Source organism: Ambystoma mexicanum, chromosome 1p (genome assembly GCF_040938575.1).
Source record: "Ambystoma mexicanum isolate Mex_15411 chromosome 1p, UKY_AmexF1_1, whole genome shotgun sequence".
Classification (NCBI taxonomy): domain Eukaryota; kingdom Metazoa; phylum Chordata; class Amphibia; order Caudata; family Ambystomatidae; genus Ambystoma; species Ambystoma mexicanum.
The window spans coordinates 165,539,457-165,566,165 of NC_090921.1; the positions used below are offsets into that span (position 1 = coordinate 165,539,457).

At 49.7% G+C, this 26,709-nt stretch overlaps 1 protein-coding gene across 4 annotated transcripts in view; it reads right to left on the bottom strand.

Moving 5' to 3' along the window:
* The window catches only part of GIGYF1 (GRB10 interacting GYF protein 1), a 1,784,248-nt gene that overhangs the window by 981,642 nt on the left and 775,897 nt on the right, over nucleotides 1-26,709 (bottom strand). For all 4 annotated transcript variants that reach the window (XM_069645982.1, XM_069645992.1, XM_069646001.1 and 1 more), the window contains one exon: nucleotides 8,661-8,879. In XM_069645982.1, the coding sequence (XP_069502083.1) occupies nucleotides 8,661-8,879 (219 nt within the window). The remainder of the gene's footprint in view (nucleotides 1-8,660; nucleotides 8,880-26,709) is intronic.

Genomic DNA, 26,709 nt, shown 5'->3' on the forward strand with positions numbered 1-26,709 from the left:
CAGCAGTCTGATGTTATTCCCTCCCATGCTGGAAGAAAGGATGTTAACCAGCCCCCGACCGGCGTTGCATGGGAGGGGACGCGAATCTTCGCGTCACTTGGTGGTGTTGGTGGCTTGGGAGCCTCTGGGGGTGGAACCCCGGCCTCTTCCCTTGCCACGGCGTTGACCCCTCTGATTGTACTGGCCGCTATTACCCTGGTAGTTGCAAGCAGAATACTGTTGTTGGTTTTGTTGCTGGCGTTGTCCACGAAAAAAGCGCTTATTACCAAATCCCCACCTGCTGGGGGGTTTTGAAATTTGGTCTAAGGTCTTTATTGTGTCAAATTCTTTCTTCGCGTTCTCCAGCGCATCATCCACTGCTCTCCCAAAGAGGTTGGACTCCTCTATGGGCTTATTAATAAGGGATGCTTGTGTTTCCGCCTTAAATCCGGAATTGCGAAGCCAGACGTGACGCTTCAGTAAAATTCCTTGTACCAAAGTGTGGCCAGCCGTCTCTGCTGCATCGAGGGTATTCTTGACGATGGTTTGATTGACCAGAGAGCCCTCGTTAACTGTAGCTAGCAAACAAGTCCTTAGGGGTTCGGGAACTTCTTCGATGTCCTGTTTGAGCTTAGCCCATTGAGCATCGGCGTAGCTTGCCAATAGGATATTATTATTGGCGATTCTGGTAGAGAATGCTGCAAAGGTGGTGATTCTCTTGGCTAGGGCATACAGCTTCTTCCCCTCTTTATCTGGGGGTGCCTCGCTGGTAGATAGTGGGACTCCTGCCCTTTTCCTGGTGTTGGTCACGACCAGGGAGTCCGGGATTGAGTGACCCTTAATATATAATGGGTCTGATTGAGAGGGAGAGAACAGTTTCTCAATCCTCGGATTGACCCCTCTCACCGATGCAGGAGTGGAAAGAGAAGGTGTAATACGTCTCTTAACTGAGGCGAGGATGGTTACAATTTGGCTAGTGGGGGGTTTTTCCTTGATAATCCTCTCCACGAAATCGGTGTCTGGGGTGACTTCCCCAGTTTCAATTTCGAAATGTGCTGCTGCCTTCTTCAGCAGTGCATTGAAGGTGGGTTGATCATAGACAGGCAAAGGGTTCCTGACTGGTGTATTTCAGTGGACCTGATGACTATACTGCTACTGCCTGTGTCGGTCGACCTAGCCGGTGACTGCCAGGGATTTGGGTCGCCCTCGCCTGTGTCCTCCTGGAATCCCTCCTCACATAGGTTAGTTTCCTCGTGAAAACCTTCCTCTTCTTGTTGGTCTTCAACATAGGTGAACTCATCTTCCTCCTGGCAGAAGGTATCTTCCTCAGTGGGATTGTGAGAGTATATGTCCTCCTGTATGGGGTCCACCTGTATTTGGTTATAAAACTTCTGGTATTTAGCCCTTGGACTCTCGAGGGGTGCCTCCCTTGGTCTCTTGGGTGTCCTGTCTTCTGGGATGGACATTAACCTGTCTAGTTTATCCATACAGGTCTGGACCCTTTCAAAGGTCCACTGAGGTCGACCAGAACGGTCTGGGAATGAAAAAGGAGTTTCTTCATCCTGTAATTGTCTGGTTCTGTCCCATAACGTCGAAAAAAGAGAGCCTTCGCCTTCCGAGTAGCCTTCTCGCTGGCTAGGGCCTTCTGTCGGCGTCGGGAACTGGCCTGATCTGTTTTCCGGCGCTTTCGGCGTATCTTTGGCCTTGTGCTCGGTTTTCGGCGTCTCACTCGCCTTACGTCTCTGGCCATCCTTAGATGCTATGCGTGCAAGGCTTTCGGCGATCATTCTCTCTTCCGAGGGATCGGTCGCCGTCGCGCTATGTAACGTCGGGCCTTTGCTCGTCGAGTCCTTGTTGGCAACGTGAGCGCTCTTGCGATGCGCGTCGCCAGAGGTTTTGGTGTTAGCGCCCTTATTTTTAGAATGCCCGGTCGCCTGTCGCGGAAGCGGTGGCGGGGAGGGCTGACGACCCTTAGGGTCGGCGGAAGACGCCGGTGGGCCCGGCGTCCCTGTTGGCGCTATGGCTGCCTTTGTCTTCGACGAATGCGTGCCGGGGGTATGTGCTTTGGTGTTTTTCCGTGTGCGTCCTTGTCGCCGGGGTGTTCATCCCCATAAGCTGGGCTTGTCGGGGCCGGGGACGGACGAGGAGGAGCGTGAACGCCCCTTTGAGAGGTCTACAGCCTCCGTTATGGGGGCCGTGTAGTCACTGTCCTCGTCACACTCGGCGGCGGCGGGCGAGGAGTCAGGCCTAGACATGGCGTAGGCCGCCCACCTTTTGACCCTGCGGTCTTTTAGAGTTTTGGGCTTTAGTAATTTATAGGCCGCACAGCCGTCCTCCTGGTGATCGAAGGGTAAGCAACAGTTGCACCGTTTGTGCTTATCCTTCCAGGTATATTTACCCTTGCAAAGCGGGCAAAACCTAAATGGCGTCCTCTCCATAGCTGAGGGCAATAAGTGTGACTACGACCTCGAAAGAGAGGGAGGGGGAAATAGAAAGGCATCCTTAAACAAAAGAAAGAAAGACCACAAAACCCCACTATCCCTACTGTGTATGGCCGGCGAGGCCTGGCCACGTGTTCGGCAGCGCCGAAGGATCCCCTCCGCTCGTCCTTCCGTCGAAGATCTTGCTCTGCGGAGAAACAGCTCTGCGTCGAGGGAGGGATCTACGTTATTGATATCAATAAAAAACGACCAAAGGCCGAAGAAACTATTTAGCAATGTCTCTCGAGGAGCTCCGCATAAAGGCGACCAGTAGCTGGGCGGAAAAAAACAATCTGAGGGACCTCGACGCGTGAGGGATTGTGGGTACAACACACGTCACTATAGGGATAGTGTTACAGACACGCCTTGTCGACGTCCCCTTTTCGACTATGAAAAGCAAAATGCAATACTCCGCAGTGACCACTCGATGTCGGACCTATGCACAGCATGTGATTCTAAGCAGATTAACAAACATCAGAAATATAGTTATTTAGGATATAGAAAAAGAGTCTTAAAGGAGGACCCCCCCCCCCCCCCCCCCCCCAAGGGTCCTCAGCAACACTGCCGATAAGGAGCGGTGTGCTGCAGTAGTAAAAATACAGATGCCTTTCACCCAGCGGCCCGGAGAAATCATGTATGCACAGCTGATAGGCTGATATGCTGCACGTGGCCTATCACTAGCAAGCCGGAAGGCGTAGCCGGCTTTACAACGAAGGCTGGCAACAAAGGCTAATCCCTGTCCCGAGCCTGTCTAGTGCCGACAGTGCCCAGGGCCAGAACCCCTGCCCGTTCCGCCTGAATTCTCAGGGATCAATGAAGCAACATACCTGAAAGCGGTAAGACTCTCTAAAGTAATCCCCTCATCGTGTCGCCACTCGCTGTGCCCACACGTTACTCGCCTATTACTATGAGCCCATCTGCTTCCCCTGTGGTCACGTGTCTACCTATTGTGGTTGATCCCACGATGTGAGATAGCTACATGGCATACGATGCTACTACAGTGACTCGCACCGCCACTAAACCGCAAACAACTCTTGCTGCACCAAGAACTAACTTTAAACCATTCACACATCAGTTGTGCCCATGTCGCATGGATCTACTGCCTGTATACCGCATTTTAGCCCTCTATTGCATCATAGTAGCTAGGGGAACCTTTCTGCTCCTGCTGTTGAAAATTGTCACTGTAGTCCTTACTATGAACCTTCACGTGGCCCAGTGCCCGAGTCATTGGTCTGAAATGCTCTGTAAGCCCTCACTGGAAATCCTTAATACAGGCGCGCATGGTTTTGTGCGCCATGTGTAGTGCCTTATTGTCGCTCAGCGACCGCCGTGTTAATATGCTGCATTGTATTGTTGCACCCAGCCACTCGCTCCTTAGAAGGCCAGCTGCATCTACTTGTAAATTGATCGCCCTATACCCATTGTGACTCTCAAACCTAGGTGCTCTAGCGCCACACTGCATATCACTTGCCCACCTAGAAGTGTTTTGCAACATTCAGTCTGCTATGTCTCACCCTCCATGTTGCCTCGCTCCTTACCTGCCCCGCCTACTCAGATATTAAACTAACAAGCCCTTCACTTAGACATAGGGTACCCTACACATTATATAATGTACCTCATATTGTCCAACCTAGTACATCTGAACACCTTAATTATACTACTGGGATTATACATCATGCCACCTCTTACTAGTACAACAATACAAAAACCCATGACACAATGCAACATAGCCGAGAGAAATGCAAGACTACGAGCACGATTACCTAGAATCTTTGATCCTCTTATCAAATATGAAACTAACAATCAAACTATAATGACCACGGAACCCACTCCTAAACTTAGCTCTCATAACTACAAAAGGTATAACAAGCTTCAAATAAATAGAGACAAAAACCTCACCCCCACAGCATTAATAAACCTTACTTCATCCCCACCTACAAACGCCATACCCAAACTTAAAGGAGCCTTAATAAACGCTAGATCCCTAGTCGCCCATGCCATAGAAATGTCTGAAGTCATCACCACTGAAGACTACGACTTCCTAGCCATAACAGAAACATGGCTGCACGAGGCATCAGGCCCAGCACTATCCTTAGCTGTCCCTGACAACTACACTATCCTCAGAACAGATAGATGTGGAGCCCGAGGTGGCGGACTAGCCATCATCGCCAAAACCAAGTTTGATATGAGACTTACTCCCTCACCAACTATTGAATCTTGCGAGATAATGTCTACTAAAACTCCCATAGCTAACTCTCAAACTCTTAACCTCCACTTGATATATAGACCTCCTGGTCCTATCAAGACCTTCATAGAAGACTTATCTACCATCCTCTCAGAAAACCTCAAAGGCACCACCCAAGCAATACTACTTGGTGACCTTAATATTGGCTTCAATGATATCAATGACCCACAAGCCATAGCAGCATCCAACATCCTGACGGAACTGGGCTACACCCAAATAGTGCTTGAGCCTACGCATATCAAAGGGAGAACCCTAGATTGGATTGCTGACCATAACTGTAAAATCTTCACCCCCCACTATCTCACCGCAAATATGGACAGATCACCATTTAATCTCATTTTCCTTGGACACTACAACCCCTAAACTGCAACAACCTTGTGCACCACCTGCACTTACCAGAAACAAAAAAAATATGACACTAGCCAAACGACTTCCCGGTATCCTGCCCACGCTGAACGCTCTACCTAACAACCTAAACCCGAATGACTTAGTGGAAGAATTTAATAACATCATGAACAAAACCCTTGATGACATCGCTCCACTCAAGCTGAGAAACAGTAAACCACAGAGCCACCTGAATAACTGGTTCACCACGCTCGTAAAAAATCTTAGATTAGAAAAAAGGAAATGGGAAAATACGTGGAAAGCTCACCCCACTCCGGAAAATAAACTGAAATTAACATTTCATCTCAATACAAAAAAGAAATCATCTCAGCCAAACAAGAGACCTATAACAGAATTACACAAGCCAATTCAAGTACAAAAGAATTGTTCTCCATACTTAGAGAACTGGAAAATCCTATAACGCCCCAAGATAACTGCATTAAAAATAAAAACTGGTGCTCCGAAATTCAGCATGCATTATCTAACAAAGTCCTAAACCTCCAAAAGAAAATAGAACTAAAACGAGAGACCTTAGCCTCTGCCACACTACTCTCCACCAAAATACTTTCCAACCCTAAACCAACCCCCAATTCCACTTCTCCAAAGTCTCTATATTAGAGGTGGAGAAAGTAATACTTGGTCTAAAACCGTCCAACTGCAAAGGAGATCATTGCCCAGCACAACTCAAAGATGCCGCACGAGACCTAGCACCTTTCATCACAAAGCTGGTTAATGCCTCATTCACCTCGGGAACCATCCCGAGCAATCTAAAAGAGTCCTGGGTGCTCCCTCTCCTTAAAAGGGCAACATTAGACCCGGCTATACCCACCAACTACAGACAGATTACTACTGTACCGTTCCTCTTGAAGATTCTGGATAAGGTGGCATACATCCAAATTCAGAACTTCCTGGAACAAAACCAACTACTAGGCTCCCGTCAATCCGGCTTCCGTCCACTGCACGGCACAGAAACGGCATTGATTGACCTAAAAGCCCAAACAGACAAAGTACGAGACTCTGGAAAACCGCTCTTCTCCTGCTATTAGACTTATCTGCTGCATTTGACCTAGTGGACCATAAAGTCTTGTGTGACCACTTAACCACAGCAGCACACTTCTCCACTGAGGCTACAGCGTGGATCCAATCATTCCTTAGTGACCGTACTATGAGGGTCTTCTCACCTACAGCAGCTGCAGACCCCATCACCTGCGGCGTGCCACAGGGATCCTGTGTTTCACCAACGCTATACAACATTTTCACTAAGCCCCTGTTTGATGATTTGGACCGTCTGGGTATCACGTATACTAACTACACTGACGATACCCAGATCCTCCTCTCACTTACAGGGGACTATGAAAAGAACTTGGATCTAGTGAACAAAATTTATAGCATCGTTCAGGCATGGATGGCAACACACGGCTTATGCCTGAACCATGATAAAACTGAACTTCTTATCCTAGGAACCGTTTCCCTCATTAATAAACTAAGCACAAATTACTCCTCCTTCGTCATCGATGGAAATTGCATACAAGTAGCCAAAGAAGTACAAACGTAGGTATTTACCTCGACTCCACCTTATCATTCTCCAAACAGGTAAACTCCCTAGCCTCATCAACAGCTTACACATGTAAACTAATAAGAGCAGGTAAACAATTCCTATCCCAGCACAGTTGCATAACATTAGCCAAAGCCCTAATCATCTCCAAACTAGACTACTGCAATGCTTTGTACATAGGAGCCACCAAATCTACTATCAACAAAATTCAGATACAGCAAAACAATGCCCTCCGAGCTGCATTGAACATTCTCAAGAGAGAACACATCTCAGAAATTAGAAGGAAGTACAAATGGCTTTCCACCCACGAGAAAATTAGACTCAAAACCGCATCTCTCACATACAAATCACTTCATAATAAAGCCCCACAATATTTAAAAAGGACAGATTCACCAGAGCACACTCCACAAAACAAACCAGACAAGCCAACACCAACCGCCGCCAAGTACCCCGATTTAAACTTGCCACCATAGGCGGAGCTAGCTTCCCAGTCAAAGCGGCCCAATTATGGAATGAACTACCCATCACTGTGAGGCTTAAACAATCTTTCTCCAAATTCAGGCGAAAGCTGATCAACTGGTTGACAACAAATGCTAAATGAATGTATGAATTGGTTCCTACTTGACTGCTACCTGTACTACATGCCTGTAACCAATGACTAATGTAACCTGTAACTTGTAACCGTTCTCTAAGCTGTACACTTTCTTATCTTTTGCGCCCCTAAACCCCAGGGTCGGGTGCGCATAAATTCTAAACAAACAAACAAGAGACATGGAGCAGACAGACTCCATAGTGCAGGTAGGATATAAAGAATAGAATTTCAAAAGACAGAGTCCACAAGAATGAACGAGTGGAAAAAAGCTCCACATTCAGGATTGTATTTATTTTTGTTTATATAGCACTTTACACCAAAGCGCTGAACTGTATTGTAAGGAAAAGGTACAGCAGAAAGGGAGATGTATCATTTTGTATGCGCCATCCTCTTTCCTAGTGAGACCCCCAGCACTAACACATGATCAGAGCAAGAAGGAATGAACGAGGTGGGGAGAATGTTCCCCTCATTCAGGAGAACAAGAAAAAAAGTCCAGCAAAAAGTGCTGGGGGTCTCACTAGGAAAGGGGATCAAGCCTAAAACGGATACATCTCTGCAACAACATACCTCTGCCAGTTTCTGGCTTCCCTTTCCTGCTAAGGTCCAGCATCCCTCCGGGCAACTAGTGCCGTTGCGGATACCTCTGCAGGTTGGTGTGGGCGTAGTTGGTGGGGCTCCTAACCCACTACAAACTTTGTGGTCAAGCCACCAAATGGTGTCAGGTTCTCAGACCCTCTGTTTCTCGCTGATACACTACGCTGCCATCCCCTATTCTGATACTCTAGTGCCGTCATTCTGACTTTTGCGGGCTCTGCAGCTCTTGTTGGCTCAGTCTCCCGCTTGCGTTATGCTACCAAGTGGTCCTTAAACATCCTTGTCACAGTGAATTCTAGGTTTCTCATTAAAGAGAAAGCTTCCTTTCTCTGATAGTCATGGTGCATGTTAACGTCTTCAGTCCAGTCTTGTTTTTAATTGCTTTTAAGCATTTCGGAAAGTCCCATCATGGGAGAGGGGTTAGGGAGTCCCATAGAGGAATGGCAGTGACCCCCCCCCCCCCCCCCCCCCCCCCCAAGGATGGAGTCCCTCCCAGCGAGGTCCCACTTGCCCAGACCCCTAAGGAGGCTCTTGCCTGAGAGGGCTCACCTCCCGAGCCTTAAAGAGGGAGGCTTCCGGTTGGGGAGAAGTGACAATTATCTCATATCGTCACACTGGTTACAAATTAAGAATTCAAAAATATTTCCAGCAGGTTACACTAGAAAGTGACAACATTCAAGAGTATTGCCACTAGTTCTCTTTTTTTTTTATGTACAAGATTTGTTGGCTCTTTCAGAAACTGCAAACCTGAAACAGACCAAGCCAGTAAAGCAGCAGTCAAAGAAGAGCCATAGCATACGATGTGTGTATTGCTAGGTTGGGTATCCATACCTTCAGTGGCCATTTTCAACCCCTTCTCACTGAGGACCCCTGTGGTGTCAGCATCGGGCTCGGACAATCCTGGAATGTCATTCTGGCATTCACTAGTAGTGGCAGCAGCAAAGTTAAGTCCTGGGACCCAGGCAAAGTCTGAAGGGACACCAGACTGGGGAGAAGATGAAATTGTTTCTGTAGAGACTTCCTCTTCACTCGTGACTGGCTCTTTAGCATCTGAAACAAAAAGAAAAACATGTGTTGGGTGCATTACCAAGATAAAGGCTTAATTTCATGTATTTATTATGAATCAATCTTGCAATTTCTTAGACTTTAAAATTTAGGACTGCACACACATTGGTAACAAAAACTATGGACCAGATTAGACAACCACTTTTTAACAAGGACAATGAAAGTAGTAAATAAACACTGTATCTCTGCGGCAGGTGGAGATCTGCCATTGAAGTTGTCTGGGGAAAAAACTGAGGTAGAGCAGCTCAAGAGTCAAAGCTGAAGCAGAAGGATTACTGAGGAGTTCATTCATCTAGGTTTGGCTAAATGTCAAAGGGCATATACTGTTGCATACATCAGAGCAACAGGTCTGGGAACCTTTGGAGAGCGGTATTGGTAGGCAAGATTGTATGTAGTAACCGTGTGGGAGACAGCTTCTTTAGAAGCTCGTCTGTCTGCTGCCTGAATTCAGATTGGCTTTTTCTCACTTCAACAGCATCAATCCATTGCCGGCAGGCGTAAGCCGGCCCACTTTCTCAAAGGCCCATGATTCTAAGGCTCTTGCCTGTCCCGAGCCTGTCCGTGCTGTTCTGACCGTCGGCCGGAGACCCTGCCCGTGAGGCCACCCATCATCTCAGTGAGTACCGGGCCTAGTCTTTCGGCCGGGACACCTTATAACCCATCTTTCACCTCTGAGGCTTCTGTTCCCTGCCACCTGGAATCCTTCACCCAGCATTGTACCCCCACTCACCCGACTTTGACCGAGATCCTAAACAGCGTCATAACACCACTGCTACGGCACACAGTGGATGCACTCCAATCCTCCGGCAACTACTCACACTCTAGGTACTCCTACACTGACCTTTACTTCCTCATCTGGCTTGCAGCCCGTGAACGTGCCTTTGGACTAAGATACCCAACATTATCGTACAAACTATCTTACCGCTGCTGACTGTTTACTTCTGATTACTGTATTACTTGCCTCGTCCTCCAGGCACTACCACCCTCACTTTTTGCTCTTTCTATTCATACCATTAAAACGCTTCTTGTACCTGCTGTTACACTTAGCATGCGCTAATACCTATGTGCCTGTATTTTGCCCACTTTTGGCATTTCGCCAATTTTGGCACGTATCTGTTGTGCATCAATATTGCTTTTACCCATTCTGAGCTGCACCATCTGTGATAAATAAGTTTAATTTCGCCTACTCTGCCTTGTTCTACACTGATGCTCAATCGTTCTAAAAAATGTGTACTTTGCCATTCACGTGTTATGCCAAGATAATGTTATCTTGCCCACCCTGGCCTGTACCCAGTCTGCCCCGTATTATACCGATGCCTAATTGTGCGAAAAAAGTATTATTGCCCCCTTTGTGCCGTGCACACCCTTACACACCCCATGTATCCTACACCATCCCGGCCAACACACATGTCTACACATCAATACACGCTCCCCCACATCTCCCTCACTTCACACCCTCATTGCAAAAGTTCATAAGCCACAATCCTGCACATGGACTCAGATACCTTGACTACGGCCAACACAAATCTCCCCCCCAATCGCTCCCCACAAGCTTGCCAGACTAACTAACACAGCCACCATGAACAACTTCTGAGCCCTCCCAAGCTCTCCAACTCACCTAAAAATCAGAAACCTTAGGCTTAGCGCATGTACTGAGCCCTCGATTCTCCCTAGCCTCCCCAATACGTTGGTGAGGAGAAATCTTAAACTAGGCATTCACACTAAAATCCCTTACTCAGCCCCCCCCCCAAACCCCACTGCCATACTCACTCCCAACAAGCAAGTATCACCACACCAGACCACATCTCAGCGCCCCCTCACACTATCTACCTACACCCTCCCACCCCCCACTCTGCGCACTACCAGCTCCCCGTTAGGGCAAATTCTCAGAAATGTGATAATTCCCTCTACCTTAGAAACCCCCGGCAACTTTGCTGGATTTTGAGGACTTGATTTTATTACCTGGAGAGTGTGAGACTCTTTTTCCCCACTCATGTATTTTAAAGTGATTTCTGTAAGTGATTTCTGTACTTAGTGTTTTATTTTGGTTATGGAGCCTGACAAACTCCGTAGGCAATCATCTTTTACATTGTGGCACACAGCACCTTGAGTGCAGTGACACAAGAAGTTTTTCAGATTGCCCAAGGATTTAAATACCTTCTCTGGGATAAACAACCAGCCATTCAGTGAGGAAAGGGTTACATAACATTGTCACATGAGAAGCTAGACAAAGGGGATACTAGGTAATCCCTCCAGCCCCCTATTATAGGATAGTGGTTGCTGGGTCTAGAAAGTTACAAAAGTAAGTAAAGTCAATTTGACTTTACTGCCCTGGGAAACAGTAGTTCATCCCAGAGAAGGTAATTATACCTCTGGGAAATCTGAAAGACTTCCCCTGTGCCATTGCACTGAAGGTGCTGCGCAACACAATGTAAAAGACTATGCCCATGGAGTTTGTCAGACTCCACAACCAAAACAAACACAAAGCTCAGAAATCACATTAAAATACATGAGCGAGTGGGAAAAAGTGATTTCACTCTCTCCAGGTTAAAAAGTCCTCAAAATGCAGCAAAGTTGCTGGAAATTCAGAAAAAACCTGAAACTGCACTGTTTAAGTAAACTCCTGCTCAACCAAGCTCTGACCCACTGACTGATCTTTCCACTTGTCCTGGTCTCCTTTGTTGTCTGGTGTCTTTTTGTTAGCACCCTGATGCCAGCGGTGCTCTATAAATATATAAAATATTAAATAAATTAGCACATTTCTGAGAATTGGCCCCAACAGTCTAGTCGGAGGTGGCCCCAGAGACCAGGAGCTCAGTTTTGGAGTTTAGGCACATCAGGTGAGTGTGTCGGACAGTTTTTCCCAAGTCCAACTAAGGGCTTAGTAAAACCATTCAACTGAGAAAGTACAAGACTCCACTCTCGTATAAGGCTGCACCACCTGAGTATATAGTACTGTAGACAGAGCAGCCAGGGTTTTCTAAGGAGGGAGAGAGGGTTGTAGGAAGATGCAAAGAACTTGTAATATACCAAGGGTTCAACAGAAACACTGACAACCAGAAGTATTATAAGAAGGAACAAGTTACTTACCTGTAACTTGTTCTCCAGCATGGGTCTGGCATGGATTCAAATGCTCATGAATATTCCCCGTCAGGCCGGGAATCCTCGGTATAGAAAAAAATCAGTATCAGTTTCGCTTCTGATCTGTCTTTCTTAGTAGTAACCAATCACTGGTCTCTGGGTCATACTGCCCCCAGCCAATGACTGCCCTCTCCCCAAGCCCCGCCTCTGGCAGCCATCCTCAGATTTGGTAGCACGTAAAGTGGCAGTATGACCAAGGGAAGAGCCGCAGGGGGTAGGCGGGAGGGTTTGCATGTGAATCCATGCCAGACCCATGCTGGAGAACAACAGTTACAGGTAAGTAACTTGTTCCTTCTCCAGCATGGGGTCTGGCATGGATTCACATGCTCATGAATAAGAAAATACATAGCAGTACACACATGCTCAACCACGGGAGGTGGCAACAGGGTCAACATTAAGCATCTCTTACCTCCTCACCAGGCTCACCTTAGGAGAACAGGTTGCACAGCACTGTTTGGCCGACCCTGGACTCCTCCCTGGAGTCCTGATCGACGCAGTAGAATCTTGTGAAGGTGTGCGTCGACCTCCATGTCGCAGCCCTGTAGATGTCCAGCAGGGGAACACCAGACAGGAACGCCGTGGTAGCAGCGATCGCTCTGGTCGAATGGGCTCTCGGACGGCCGGGGAGCGGTCGGTTTGACTACCGGTGACAGTGCATGATGCAGCCGGAGAGCCATCTGGAAATGGAAGTCTTCGAGAGAGCCTTCCCTTGATTCACAGTCCCAAAGTTCACAAACGGCTGCAACGTCTTCCAAAAACTCTTCGAGGGGTCCACATAGAACTTCAGCGCTCTAGCTACATCCAGCGAGTGCAAAGTCCTCTCGGCCGGCGACAGGAAGAAAACTGGCAACACCAAGGGCTCGTTGAGGTGGAAGTCCGACGGCACCTTGGGCATAAAGGAGGGGTGTGTCCTCAGCACCACCCTCGTGTCATGAAAAGTCAAGTATGGAGGCTTGCAAGATAGGGCCTGGATCTCTCCCACTCGTCGTGCGGAGGTGATGGCCACGAGCAAAGCTGTCTTCCATGACAGGAACTTCAAAGGCGCCGAATGCATAGGCTCAAATGGGGCCCCCATGAGCTTGGTCAGCACCACATTAAGCTCCCACGCCAGGGCAGGAGCCTTCACCGGCGGGAATGATCGGAATAGTCCCTTCATGAATTCTTTTACCAGGCGATGAGACCACAAGGACGCCCGTCCCGTAGTCCTGGTATATCGGGAGATTGCAGCCAGATGTATTTTGATGGAGGCGTGAGCCAGTCCAGCTTTGGCCAGCGACAGTAGGTACGGCAGTAATTGAGGGGTCGTAATCCACAGAGGGTTAATCTTCTGTGCACGGCACCAGACAGAGAACCTCTTCCATTTATGTCCGTAGCACTTGAGAGTTGAGGACGCCCTGGCCTTTGCAAGAAACTCTCTGCAGTCGGCCTGGATGTCGTACCCTCCAAACTCTGTGCTGCAGGAGCCAGGCCTGCAAGTTCAGCGACTCTGGGTTGTGGTGAAGAATGGCGCCTCCTTCTCTGGAGAGAAGGTCGGCGTCCGTCGGCAGCTTGACTGGTGTAGACGTTGACAAGTCCAGATGGTCCGGGAACACGCCGGTGCGATGAGGATCATCCTGCACCAGGACCTCTTGAGCTGGTTGATGAGCCGGAGCAGCAACGGCAGCGGAGGGAACGCATAGAGAAATAGGCCGTCCCAGGGGAACGAGATAGCATCGCCCATGCTCCTCGGCTGGGGGAACCTGCTGGCGAACCTCCGGCACTTGGAATTCGTCGCCGTCGCGAAGAGATCGATTTGAGGTTCGCCCCATCGTCGGAAGAGTCGATCCACTTGATCCTGGCGTAGTTCCCACTCGTGGCACGAGCGCAGCTCCCTGCTGAGTGAGTCGGCGATCGTGTTTTTTATTCCTGCCAGATGAAGAGGCACCAGAAACATTCCTTGGGCGATGGCCCAACGCCACAGATCCTGGGCTTCCTTGGATAGGGCCGGGGACCTGGTTCCGCCCTGCTTCCGGATGTAGAACATCGTGGTGGTGTTGTCGGTGAAGATCCTCACCACCTTGCCCTTGAGGGACAGAAGGAAGGACCTGAGGGCCCAGAACACTGCGCGGCGCTCCAAGATGTTGATATGGAGTGACTTCTCCTCCGGGAGGCAAAGGCCTCTCACGTGAAGATCACAGGAGTGCGCTCCCAACCTTCCAGGGAGGCGTCGTTCATCACCGTCACCTGGTGAGCTGGGGTCTGAAAGTCCGTGCCCGCCGACAGATGGGAGCGGGTACCCCACCACCGGATCGCCTGATGGAACGTCTCGTTGAGGGATCCTGTCCTCGAAGCTGCCCGTCGACTGGACCCAGTGGGCGTCGAGGGACTCTTGTAAGGGGCGCATCCGAAGCCTGCAAAGGGGCACCAGATAAATGCAGGAGGACATCATCCCGAGGAGGGATTTCATATATCTTACCCTGGCCATGTCCGTGGCCAGCAGATGCTGCACCTTGCCCAGAATGGTCCTGGTCCTTTCCTCCGACGGCGAGGCCAGCCGTGCCACTGTGTCGAGCTTGGCTCCCAGAAACATGGCGACGTGCGACGGAACCAGGTGGGATTTTGGAAAGTTGGAGAATCCCAGGTCCGTGAGCAGCTGGACGGTCTTCGCAGTGTGCTCCACAGCGAGCTCCCTTGTCCTTGCCCGGATGAGCCAGTCGTCCAGGTAGGGGTAGACGTGGATCCCCTGTAGGCGCAGCCGCGCCGCCACCGGTGCGAGGCACTTGGTGAACACCCTGGGTGCCGACTTCAATCCGATCGGGAGGGCCTTGAACTGGTAGTGCCGCCCTTGGACCACGAACCTGAGGAACTTTCGGTGTCTTTTTAGAATGGGGATGTGGAAGTACGCATCATCCAAGTCCAACGACGATAGGAAATCGCCCTTCTCCAGCTGTCCCAGCACCTGCTGGAGGGTGACCATACGGAACTTCTGTGCCTTGATGTACTTGTTCAGTCGTCGCAGTTCCAGGATGGGGCGCCATCCTCCTGTCTTCTTTTTTACGAGGAAGTACTGAGTAAACTCCGGAGCCCCAAAGCCTCTTTGGGACGAGCTCGATGTCACCCTTCTTGATCATCGCCCTTACTTCCAACAGTAGTTCAGTGATGTGATTTTCCTTCCTGGCCACGGTTGGAACGTGAGGGCACTTCTTCTGAAACTCGAGGGCGTGCCCTTGGGCCAGGGCGTCCAGCACCCAGCGGTCAGTGGAGATACTCCCACATGCTGACAAACCTCGCCAGCCGGCCTCCCACCGGGGTGCATCGGCGGGGGCCCGACCCCACGGTCGGTTCAATCTTGTTTGGAGGCCGCCTTGCCTCCTTGACCTCCCTGTCGACGACGACGGGCACCACCTGACTTGCAGCGTCCCCTGTAGGCTTCCTGGGACGAAGATCTTGCCACTTGGCGGTACGTGGAGGAGCCAATGCCGGATCCCTTGGAGGAACCTTGTCTGCCTCCGGAACTCCGAAAGGATGGCCGTCGTTGCTGGAGCACTCCCAGTGCCCAGGCAGTCTCTGTGTCCGTCTTGATGGCCTGAAGGGACTCATCAACCGCCTTCCCAAACAGGTTGTTCCCGTCGAAGGGCATGTCCAAAACCTTGGTTTGTACGTCCTGCCGGAAATCCGTGGCCTTGAACCATCCTCGTCTCAAGTAAACGCTGTTGCCCAAGTTGCCACCGTGATGGTGTGGTCCGAAGCAACCTCACCCTCCTGTAGGATTTCAAGGGCCTCAGCCCTTTTGGCGTCCTGAAGGAAGTCCAACAGAGGGGCGATTTTGAACCACAATTCCCTAGTTGTCGCTGCAGATGAGATAATCCATCGTCCCATCGTGTCCAGCTTCCTGCCCTCGCCGTCCGGCGGGGAAGTTTATGTCGAGGCCGATGCCCCCCCCCCAGCTTTCTTCTCTGCCGCCGCCGAGACGACCGAATCCGGGGTAGGTTGCGCCCAAAGGCACAAGGGGGCAGCGTCGGGGACCCGGTACTTCTTCTCGTACCGGTCCCTCTTTGCCGGCGCCGTGGCAGGGTTCTTGAGGGAGAGCCCCTCATCCCAGATGTCATCAAGAAGCGGTACGGCGAGTACCGTCTTCCTCTTAGCCTCGTAACATTGTTAGAGGAACCCTTCCTTCTTCTCTTCTGGGCAAAGCTGGAAGAGCTCGGATGCCCTGGAAATCATGGCATGAAAGGATCCAATCTTGTCGGGCGGGGACGCCCGAGCAGGGGGCGACAGGGACACGTCCCGTCGTCGCCTCTGTAGTCATCTGTACCGGTCGTAGCCGTGTCCGTGCCTGTATCATCCCCGTGGGTAGTAGACCGGGGGGAAGGCAGAGCAGGCCGCAGAGGTGGGAGAGGTGGCGTAGGATGCGTCGTCGTCCTCTGATGGACTTTCCGAAGGTCCTGGCTCCGGTTCCCTCATCAGGTCTGGCTCAGGTACCTCCGTCGAGGGGGGGAGGGGCAACCTTGTCCTTATCTCCGAGCATAAGGACTGAATGGCTGACAAAATGGCTGTCGAAGTGTCCTGCGGCGCCGGAAACGACGGGCGCGGGGGCTCTTGAGGAGCCTCGTCGGCGACACCGTCGCTCTTGTCGTTGGCCTTGCCGGGATCCCTCCCGATGGGCTGGGCCTCTTCCACGACTTCGATGAGCTCTAGAGGTCGTGTCCGTATTCACGATGGCCACCAGCCCCTCCCCCACCTTTTCCAACGAGGACTTCGTGGGGGTCTTCTCAATGGGCCTGAAAGACGACTCCCTCCGTGGTGGCAGGGAGAATCTGGGTCCTGAGATCCCCTCCACTGGTGTAGCCTCCACAGGCTGAGCCAGGGCCGCGGCGACATCCTCAATCGAGGTCTTAGCAGGGTAAATTAAGGCCATCGTCACCTTCTGTACGCCTGGGGCCTTCACCTTGGGGGGAGGGTCCGAGCCTCGCTCCCCCCTCTGCCGGAATCTTCGAGATCGACCGGGGCCTCTCCAGAAGCTTCGCCGGGTTCTCGGACTTCCTCTTACCTGAGCCAGAGCGTTGGCTCGTGGTTGATGGTGCCGGGGAGTATGCGCGCTGCCTGGCAGACAAGGAGTCCGACCGTTCAGCGCTCCCGGTGCCTGCGGACTCGCGGTGCTTAGTGTTTTGTTGGGCCCCCGTCGCCGGGGAGCCCTCACAGGACTTAGAAGACCGCGCGGAATTCTTTTTCTTCTTCTCGCCCGACGGGCTCTTCCCTTCCAGCCAGTTGGCGAGACAGAGGTGGCGCTCCTTGCCGGTCCGCTCCGACATGTTCCCACAAAACGCACAGTCCTTCTCCGTGTCCTTCTCCGTGTGCGTCTTGTCCTCATGGAGACGAGAGGCATAACAAATGCTCGTCCTCCTTGAAAACATTCTGAAGCTGGCATCCGGGGCAGGTCCTGAACAGCTTCCCGGGCGTGGAGCTTGATTTCTCCTGGGCCATGTCCGGGGTAGGCCTCGGAACTTCTGGAATCCTCCAAAAGCGTAACTCGACGAAATTTTCACCCTGGAGGGGCGTAGAAAACTCCGAAACGGATCCTGTTGATCGGATGTAGAAACGGGGCGCTTGAGGCTCTATTTAACCGAAAAATGACAAAAATCTCCTGGAAAAGCGCAAAAACGCAGTAAAAGCTCGAGAGCTACAGCACGAGGACTCCCAACACTTGAACGTGCGGTAAAAATCTGAGGATGGCTGCCAGAGCCGGGGCTTAGGGAGAGGGCAGTCATTGGCTCGGGGCAGTATGACCCAGTGGTTACTACTAAGAAAGACAGATCATAAACGAAACTGATACTGATTTTTTTTCTATACCGAGGATTCCCGGCCTGACGACGGGGAATATTCATGAGCATGTGAATCCATGCCAGACCCCATGCTGGAGAAGAACAAGTTACTTCTTACCTTGCAACGTTCTTTCGACAGGATGTTCTTCCGACGTATTCCTCATCTTAGATATCTCCTTCCAGCTCTGCTGGCCTCGGAATTTTTTTTTTTCTCTCTAGAGGGCACTGCACGTCGACGTCGTCCGAGTCGATGTCCCTCGACAACCGCCGTGTCGACGTCATCCTGCCTATAAAGGCCGCGCGCAGCGTCCGTTGCTCAGTTCCGTTTTGTAGCCCACAATAATACTTTCTGGACTAGACTAATCACCCTGAAGGAGCGTAAGCTGCAACAACACGGGAAGTAGAACTGCGGTGATGGATGGGAGGGCCGATGAGGAATACGTCGGAGGAACATCCCGTCGAAAGAACGTTACAAGGTAAGAAGTAACTTGTTCTTCGAAGGGATTGTGTCCTCCGACGTATTCCTCATCTTAGATAGGCTCCCATAGCAGTATTCTATTATTGGAGGAGGGAGTACTGACTTCACGCTGTCTTCTATTGATGAATAGAATGCAGTACAGCCCTTCCAAACCTAGTCTCTTGACTGGAGGAGGAATCCAAATTGTAAAAACGTGTCAAGGTATGGACAGACGACCATGTAGCGGCCGCACAGATGTCTTTAACCGGCACGCCTCTTTTAAGGGCCGATGAAGCTGCAATACCTCTGGTCGAATGAGCCCTAAGGTTTTGAGGGGGCTCTTTCCCTGCCAGTTTATAACATTCCAGAATGGCTAGAATGATCCATCTGGAAATGGTCTGCTTAGTTATTGGTAACCCCAGCTTGTGACCTGTGTAACCTACAAACAGCTGGTCTGCCTGTCTTATCCTGGCTAGTCTACTGATGTAAAAACTTAAAGCCCTTCTAGGGTCTAGCCTGTGTAACCTCTCTTCCTCTTTCCCCGGGTGAGGAGGAGGATAGAAAGATGGTAGGGTAATCTTCTGAGTGATATGGAATTCAGAAACCACCTTTGGGAGGAAATTAGGCTTCACTTGCAGGACAACTTTCTCTTTGTGAAATATTGTGTGAGGGGGTTTACAAGAAAGAGCTTGTAATTCGCTCACCCTTCTAGCAGATGTAAGTGCTATTAATAAAACAGTTTTAAGGGTAAGGAATCTTAACGAACAAGAATGGAGTGGTTCGAAAGGTGTGCCCATCAGGAAAGTTAGTACTAAGTTTAAATCCCATAGGGGAACTTGGAATGGTCTTGGGGGATAAACATTGGTTAACCCCTTTAGAAACTGTATTACCAAGGGTAATTTGAAATAGGATGGTTCTTCCGCAGTGCGCCTAAAGATGGATAGCGCTGAGAGATAGCCCTTAATGGTGCCCACTTGAGGGCCTGAATTCGCCAAATATAGAAGGAAGGACAAAACCATTGGTGTACCACATGAAAAAGGGTCGATATTCTGTTCTCTACACCAGCTGCAAAATCTGTTCCAACAGCAGCGGTATAGAGACTTTGTTGCTGGCCTCCTTGGCGAAAGCAACACCTCCATATCATCATCAGGGAGGTCCCAATCCTTGTACCTCAACCTTTCAGAAGCCAAGCGTGAAGGTTGAGGATTTTGATGTATGGATGGAGAACCTGACCTCCCTTCTGTAAGAGTAGGTTCTCTCTGAGTGGAAGTCGAATTGGAGGGCAGATGGACAAGTCTAGAAGGTCCGGGTACCACGTTCTCCTGGCCCAATCCGGGGCAATTAGGATCATGGTTCTCCGGAATCTTCTCAAGCTCCTGATCATTTGAGGAATGACAGGGACCGGTGGGAACACGTACAGAAGCGGAAACTCCCAGTCCACTATGAACGCGTCTCCCAGAGCTCTCCTCTGGGGAAATTCCCTTGAGCAGAACAGATCGCATTTCCTGTTGACGCTGGTGGCGAACAGATCCACCCGAGGGGTTCCCCAAAGGGCGAAGATCTCTTGAAGGACTTCCTGAGCTAGTTCCCACTCGTGGGAGACTGTGCTCTGCCTGCTCAGAGCGCCCGCTGTCAAGTTCTTCTCTCCAGCTAGGTGAACTGCCGATAGAGAGATTCCTTCTTGGATTGCCCAAAACCAGAGCTGCATCGCCTCTCTGCACAGGGGTAGTGATCCTACGCCGCCTCTTTTGTTGAGGTAATGCATGGCCACTGTGTTGTCTGTCATTATCAGGACGTTTTTCCCTTGTACAGCTGGCAGGAACGCCTTCAGCGCAAGTCTGATGGCTCTCAGCTCTGACAGGTTGATTTGTAGTCTGGACTCCGATGGAGACCAACGACCGCTGATGGTCAAGTCGTTGGCGTGGGCTCCCCACCCCGTGAGTGAGGCATCCGTGACTACTGTTATCTCCGGCCAGGGTTGCCAAAAATGTTCTCCTTTCAGAATGTTCTCCTGACAGGCCCACCACTGAAGGTCTCGAGCCACCCTGTCGGGAACCTGAATAGATCTGTCATTCTCCCTGAGAATTGTGACCACTGAGTCCTCAGTGCCCACTGGAGGGATCTCATTCTCAGGCGAGCCTCTGGCACGAGAAAAATGCAGGATGCCATGAGGCCTAGCAACCTCAAAAAGTCGAAGGCTGGGAGACATTGGGCATCTTGGAACTTGGTAACCATCTGTAGAATATCTTGACCCTCACCTCTGGTGGCGAGGCTTTTCCCAGGTAAGTGTCCAGGATCGCTCCTATGAACTGGAGTCTCTGCGATGGTATCATTTGTGACTTCTTTAAATTGAGGGAGAAGCCCAGTCTGTGAAGGGAGTGCCACACGTGATTTAGCTGGATCTGAGCTTGTTCCGAAGAGACAGTCCTGATCAACCAATCGTCCAGGTAGGGGTAGACATGAATCCCTTCCCTCCTTAGACTTGCCGCCACTACCGACATTAACTTGGTGAAGACCCTCGGGGCGGAGGTCAGCCCAAATGGCAGCACTCGAAATTGATAGTGAGAGTTGCCAATTGCGAACCTCAGGTATTTCCTGTGTTTGAGATGGATAGGCACATGGAAATAAGCGTCCTGAAGGTCCAGAGATACCAACCAGTCCTGGAACTGAAGGGCCTGGAGGATCTGAGAAAGAGTGACCATCTTGAATTTGTCTTTTCTGAGGAATTTGTTCAATTCTCGCAAGTCCAAGATGGGTCTCAGTCCTCCGTCTTTCTTTGGAATGTTCCTCTCTGCTACAGGTACGGTTCTATGGCACCTTTCTCTAGCAGGTCCAAAATTTCCTGCAAGAGGAGCGGATCTGGAGCTTTCTGAGAGCTGATCCCCGGTGGATGACTGAGGTATGCGTAGGAGAGGCAGGCAGTAACCTTGGGCAACTGTTTCCAATGCCCAAGCATCTGACGTGATAGCCTGCCATTCCGCCAGATGTTGAGTCAACCTGCCTCCTACAGGTGTCCTGTGATAGAAGTCCTCAGAGTGGTTTTGGGGCGGCTGATGCAGATGCCGATGGTAAAGAGGCACCTGCTGTTGCTGAGGCCTTTGAAGATCTACCCCGTCCACCTCGGGTAGTTCTTATTTGTCCCCTTTGAGCCGGTCGTCCTCTACCTCTTCCGAATGCGGAGTAGAAGCGAAAGGACTTGCCTCTCGCAGAGGTTCCTGTGGGACGAAAAGGTGTCTGACGGATTGCAGCGCCTAGGGATTTTGCTGCTGCTTTTGAAGTTTGCAGTTTTTCTAAACTGTCATCCGCCTTTTTCCCAAACAAAGAAGAGCCATCGAATGGCATGTTCCAAGAACCTGGCTTGCACATCTGGGGCAAAACCAGACTTTCTCAACCAAGCAAATCTCCTGGTTGTTGTACTTGCCGCCATTGCTCTGCTTATACGGTCAGCCGAATCAATGCCCGTCTGGAGGGATTCGCACATAGCGTCGTTACCGTCCTGTATGATATTCAGGAACGCCTCCCTTTCTTCTCCCTCCGGGATGCAGTCAGCCGCTATAGAAGCACACTCCCAAAGTGTATGGCTGAATCGAGCAAGGGTGCAAGTAGCATTCACAGATTTTAACGCCATGCTACATGCCGAAAAAAACTTTCTTTGCCATAGCATCATATTTTTTATCGTCCCTGTCCTGTGGGACGGTAGGATAAGCCGTCTTGACATCGGTAGAAGATGCTGCCTGTACCACCAGACTTTCTGGGGATGGGTGTTTTGACAAAAACTCTGGGTCTGTAGAGGATACCCTGTATTTTGTAGACAGTTTTTTATTTACTGCCGGGACGACATCTAGGTTTCCCAGTTCGTCATAATCTTCCTCTGAAGAGCTTTATGGAAAGGCACCACAGGATCCTCCTGTGGGCCTTTATCAAGAATATCCGTGAGGTCATCTTGTTGGAAAGATTGTGAAGGTGCTGACCACCCCATAAACTCTGTGATCCTGGCCATTAAGGCTCTATAGGGGGTTTCAGCATGCTCCCCCGGGTCTGGCCTAGCAAACTCCACCTCAGGGGAAGTGTCTAACCCACTTGCCTCATGTAAGGAATCATGAAGATCCTTTAACCTGCGTTCTTCAGAGGAAAATTCCTCTCTAATTGGGGTTACAGGTCCCTGCAAATCAAATGTGTCATCCTGTTCAGACAATTCACCCTCTTCCAAAATTGAGGACATAGTTCTCAATTGTTCTGAACTCATAAAGGGTGTAAATCCCATTTCCAAGGCAGAGGGTGCCGAACTTGTCATTATCGGCCTCGAAAACGTCGATGTCGTCGACGCCGAAGGCTTCGAGCGTGGCGTCGAAAACAAAGGCGGAGGCCTCGATGACCTCGACAGAATTGGGATTCCACTCGACAATCTCGAAGCCATCGTCATCGAGGACCTGGGGATAGTCACTGGGTGTGTCGTGACCGTGACTTTTCTTGGTGTCGAAGCTGGCGTCGAGTCGACAGACCCGTGTGTCGAAGGTACCTTCGACAACGGCGCCGAAGACACCGACCTCGGCGTCGACGGAACCCTTGTCGACGGCGTCGACGGAACCTTCGAGGAAGGTTTGGAGGTCATAGTCCTACTCGAGGGTTCGAGACGCGCTCGAGAGGTTTCCTTTGCCGGGTACTGCGACTCGCAGCGTTTTTGACCTTCGGGTCTTTCGACCAGAGCATCGCTCATGGCAGTCTTCGAGGGGGTCGAGGCTGCTTTCTCGAAGACGCTCATCATATTTTTGCGGAATTCCTCCCATTCAGCCCAGGAACTATGTTTCGTGGGGCAAGGGATTCTTTTTGGCGAAACAGAGGAAGAGGAAGACGGAGAAGGGGATCTTCTACGTCTCCTCTTCGAGTGCTTCGATCTCGAGGAGTGATGGGACCCACTCCGAGACCTGGAGCGCGAATGGTGACGAGGAGACTAATGTCTCGACTTCGTAGACGAAGAAGCAGCTTTAAAAGTCTTACCTTTCTCCAGCTTCCCCCTACGCTCCTTCAGGGCCTTAGCTGTCATGGACATACAGTCCTCGCACTCCGAACAATGGTGTTCAGCTCCCAAACACCACAGACAAACTCTGTGAGGGTCAGTCAGTGACATCTTTTTTCCACAATCTCAGCATTTTTTGAAGCCGGATCGAGGAGTTGTCGGTTCCGACGAGGAAGCCATTGAGTACGGATCGAATAACTCGAGGTAAATAGGTTTAATCTGACAAAAATTGAGCAACGGTATTCCGAGGCACTGAGTAAGCGCGGAAAAACGGAACTGAGCAACGGACGCTGCGCGCGGCCTTTATAGGCAGGATGACGTCGAGGGACATCGACTCGGAGAACGTCGATGCGCAGCGCCCTCTAGAGAAAAAAAAAAAACATTTCCGAGGCCAGCAGAGCTGGAAGGAGATATCTAAGATGAGGAATACGTCGGAGGACACAATCCTTTCGAAATAAAGGTCTTTTATCAATACAAATTAGGACAAGATAAAGCTTGAGGAGTGGGGGTCTTGGCCATAGAATTATAAACACAATATAAAAACAGAACACAATGCTTGAAGGTAGACAGATCAAAGCATAAACCCTGATTAGAAAACTATTTCTAAGCAAGTCGGACCGTATCAAACACATTTAGTATAGGACACAGCTATTGAAGGGGAGTAAAACCAACAGTTACTTGGATTACTTTCAGTAATACAAGGGTAGTAGACCCTAGAAGTTGTGCAGTGATACTCAGTTGAGGAAAAACCTAGTAAACCAACCTTCAAGTATACGTTTCATAATAGTGAAACACTCTTTCAAGGGACAGTAGAAACCTATAACCATATAAAGTATCACACAGTTATATGATTGGTTATTTATAACGCGATTGATTCCCAGAGGTTTTTAAGCACAGACTCGGGGATCGAACTTGTCTTGTTCCGCATGGTCTTGCTTCCAAGCTGAGTACATTGCCCCTAAGCTATCCTCCCAAGACTATACTAGGTGAGCAAGACCATTTGGTGTAGTATACAATTACAGTCGTTTTTCAGCTCAGTGGAACACAGACTAAGGTAAGCAAGCACTCTTTACACTCATTTAGGATTGCGCCAGGCAGGCCAAGGTCAGCTATACCTACAGAACACAAAGAATGGCACAGAGCTATTCTAGGCAGGTAAAACCTGACGTTGTAATTATACCATTAAAGTTGCTTTTCAGGCCAATGGAACACCGACTATGGTAAGCAATAACCAACTAAATTATTTCAGGAAGGCCCAAGGCAAACCAAGTTAAGTAAAATCCATATACTTTTTAAAGGCGCCATCAGCAACTTAAAGGTAGGTATAAACCAAAAACAGTTTCAGCATCTGTATAAAAGAGACCAGGAAAGGAAAACCACATGTTACACTTTAAGAATGACTCAATGTTATTCCATGTAGGTAAGCCCAAGGCAGACTTCGTTTAGACAGGCTATAAAGCAGGTCAGGGGAAGCAAAACCCAGTTGGTGTATTTACACACTAATATTCTGGAAGAAAATAGTTCAGTGAAGCCAACAGCATTACTTTCGGGAAGCGGCACAACCAATTCACAGGTGAGTAAAACAAACGTACATATCCGTTTCAGAATGGCAGAACACATTGAAGGGTAAAAGTAAGAACTTTTTTTTTTTTTTTAACTACTCACTCTGAGTTACAGTTTCCAACCAACTCATTTACAAGTAAACATTTAAACGCATGTTAACTTTTTTTGGCAACAGGCCCAATCCTTAGAAAGTCTTCCCCTTATTCTTGGATCAGGAGTGTTCTCAGTGGCATAAGGGGAGTAAATGGGTCTCTAGTGTCCAACTTACAGTCCAGGAAAGGTGCAGAAGTAGCAAATGTCAGAATTCCTAAGGAAGACAGCTCAAACAGGTAAAGATCTAACTTTGAAGAGGTTGAAAGGGTCCAGGAACATGAGAAGACACCCTAGGAGGATTCCAGCAGTGGGCCTGGGGGAACTGGATGAGAGGACTCTCAATCATAATAAACCCCCCCAAAGCTACAAAGCAATCACAAAAGCTTAAGGTAGGTAAATACCCCAGCCAACACAGTAGCTCAGCACGGAAGAAGAGTTTCAGCGGGGGAGACTTCAACATCTGCATCCAAAAACCTGGTTGATGGATTCCTTTGTCATGAAGACAGGACTTTGGAAGGGATTTTGCAACAAGGATCCACAGGAAAGGCTACAGGCAAGTGTTTTAGTGGCTGGAAGCATCTTTGTAGTTTTGGCGCCCTTTTCAGGAACCAGAAGACGACTGAATATCGCCGATTCGATTTGCGTTGCTACTCTGGTGAGGGGTCATCAAGAACTGCAAGTCGCAGCTCCCGAAGTCCAGCAGGATGCCACCAAAGTGTCAGCAAGATTCGGAAGATCAAGCACTGAACAATGACTCGAGGTCCCAGGGTATTAGGATATTGCAGCCCCACAAGATCGCAGCACGATGTGGGATGGCTCAAAATGCAGGTAATAGTCAGTCTAGTGGATCTCACCAAGCTCTGGGTCGGGGTCGTTGTTTTCTGAGTCCTCAGGTCACTTGGAAGGAAGGGTAACGGCAGGCCCCGGTTACACAGCAGGCTCTCTGGTCGCTAGAAATCATCTCAGCCGTGTTTTCTTTTTCGGATTCATATCCAGTGGTCGACTACCTCTTTAGCTTCCAAGAGCCAACCTTTATGCAGGAACCCAGCCAATCACACACACGTGCAACATTCAAACATAGGGGGTTGGCAGTCATTTCACCCAGTTTGAATTGGATTCTCACAGGCAGGCTGGAAGACAAAGGGCTGCAGAGTTTTGTTATCCTCCCTCACCTCCTGCCTTCACAGACACTCTGGACACAGACATTAAGGAGATGGGGTGGGCTGGAGTGAGATCTCCCTCTGAAGACAGAAATCACACAAAGGACTTTCCCGCCCAGGAGGGCAGGGGAAGATCCAAGAAAGGAAAAGGAACACTAACATGGCAAAAAAAGAAGACTGGGGTGTTAGGCAAGATGCCTGCAGTAACCAGTGGGAGACTGCACCAGCTGTGTGCGCTTGGCAAAAGTTAAGCCAACCTTTGGTATAAGCATGTACTACACAAGTTGGTAGAGTGACTGAGCAGCCAGGCTTATCTCAAGAGGGGTATATGTGAGCTGCGGGGTTGCAACAGTTTCACAGTGACAAGTATCCAAACAACACAAACTGAAGGTTTCTTGATTAAACAATTATTTATTAATTTAACAGTCAGTTTGAGTACACCTTCTTCAGAAGGGAGCAACTATGTAACACTTAAATATACTTCAAAAATACATACTTAGTTTCGATAAATCAGTAGATACCCATTGGGGATGGCACACAACACTTCCTACACCCCGAGGTCCCTTAAATAACTAAGACACTG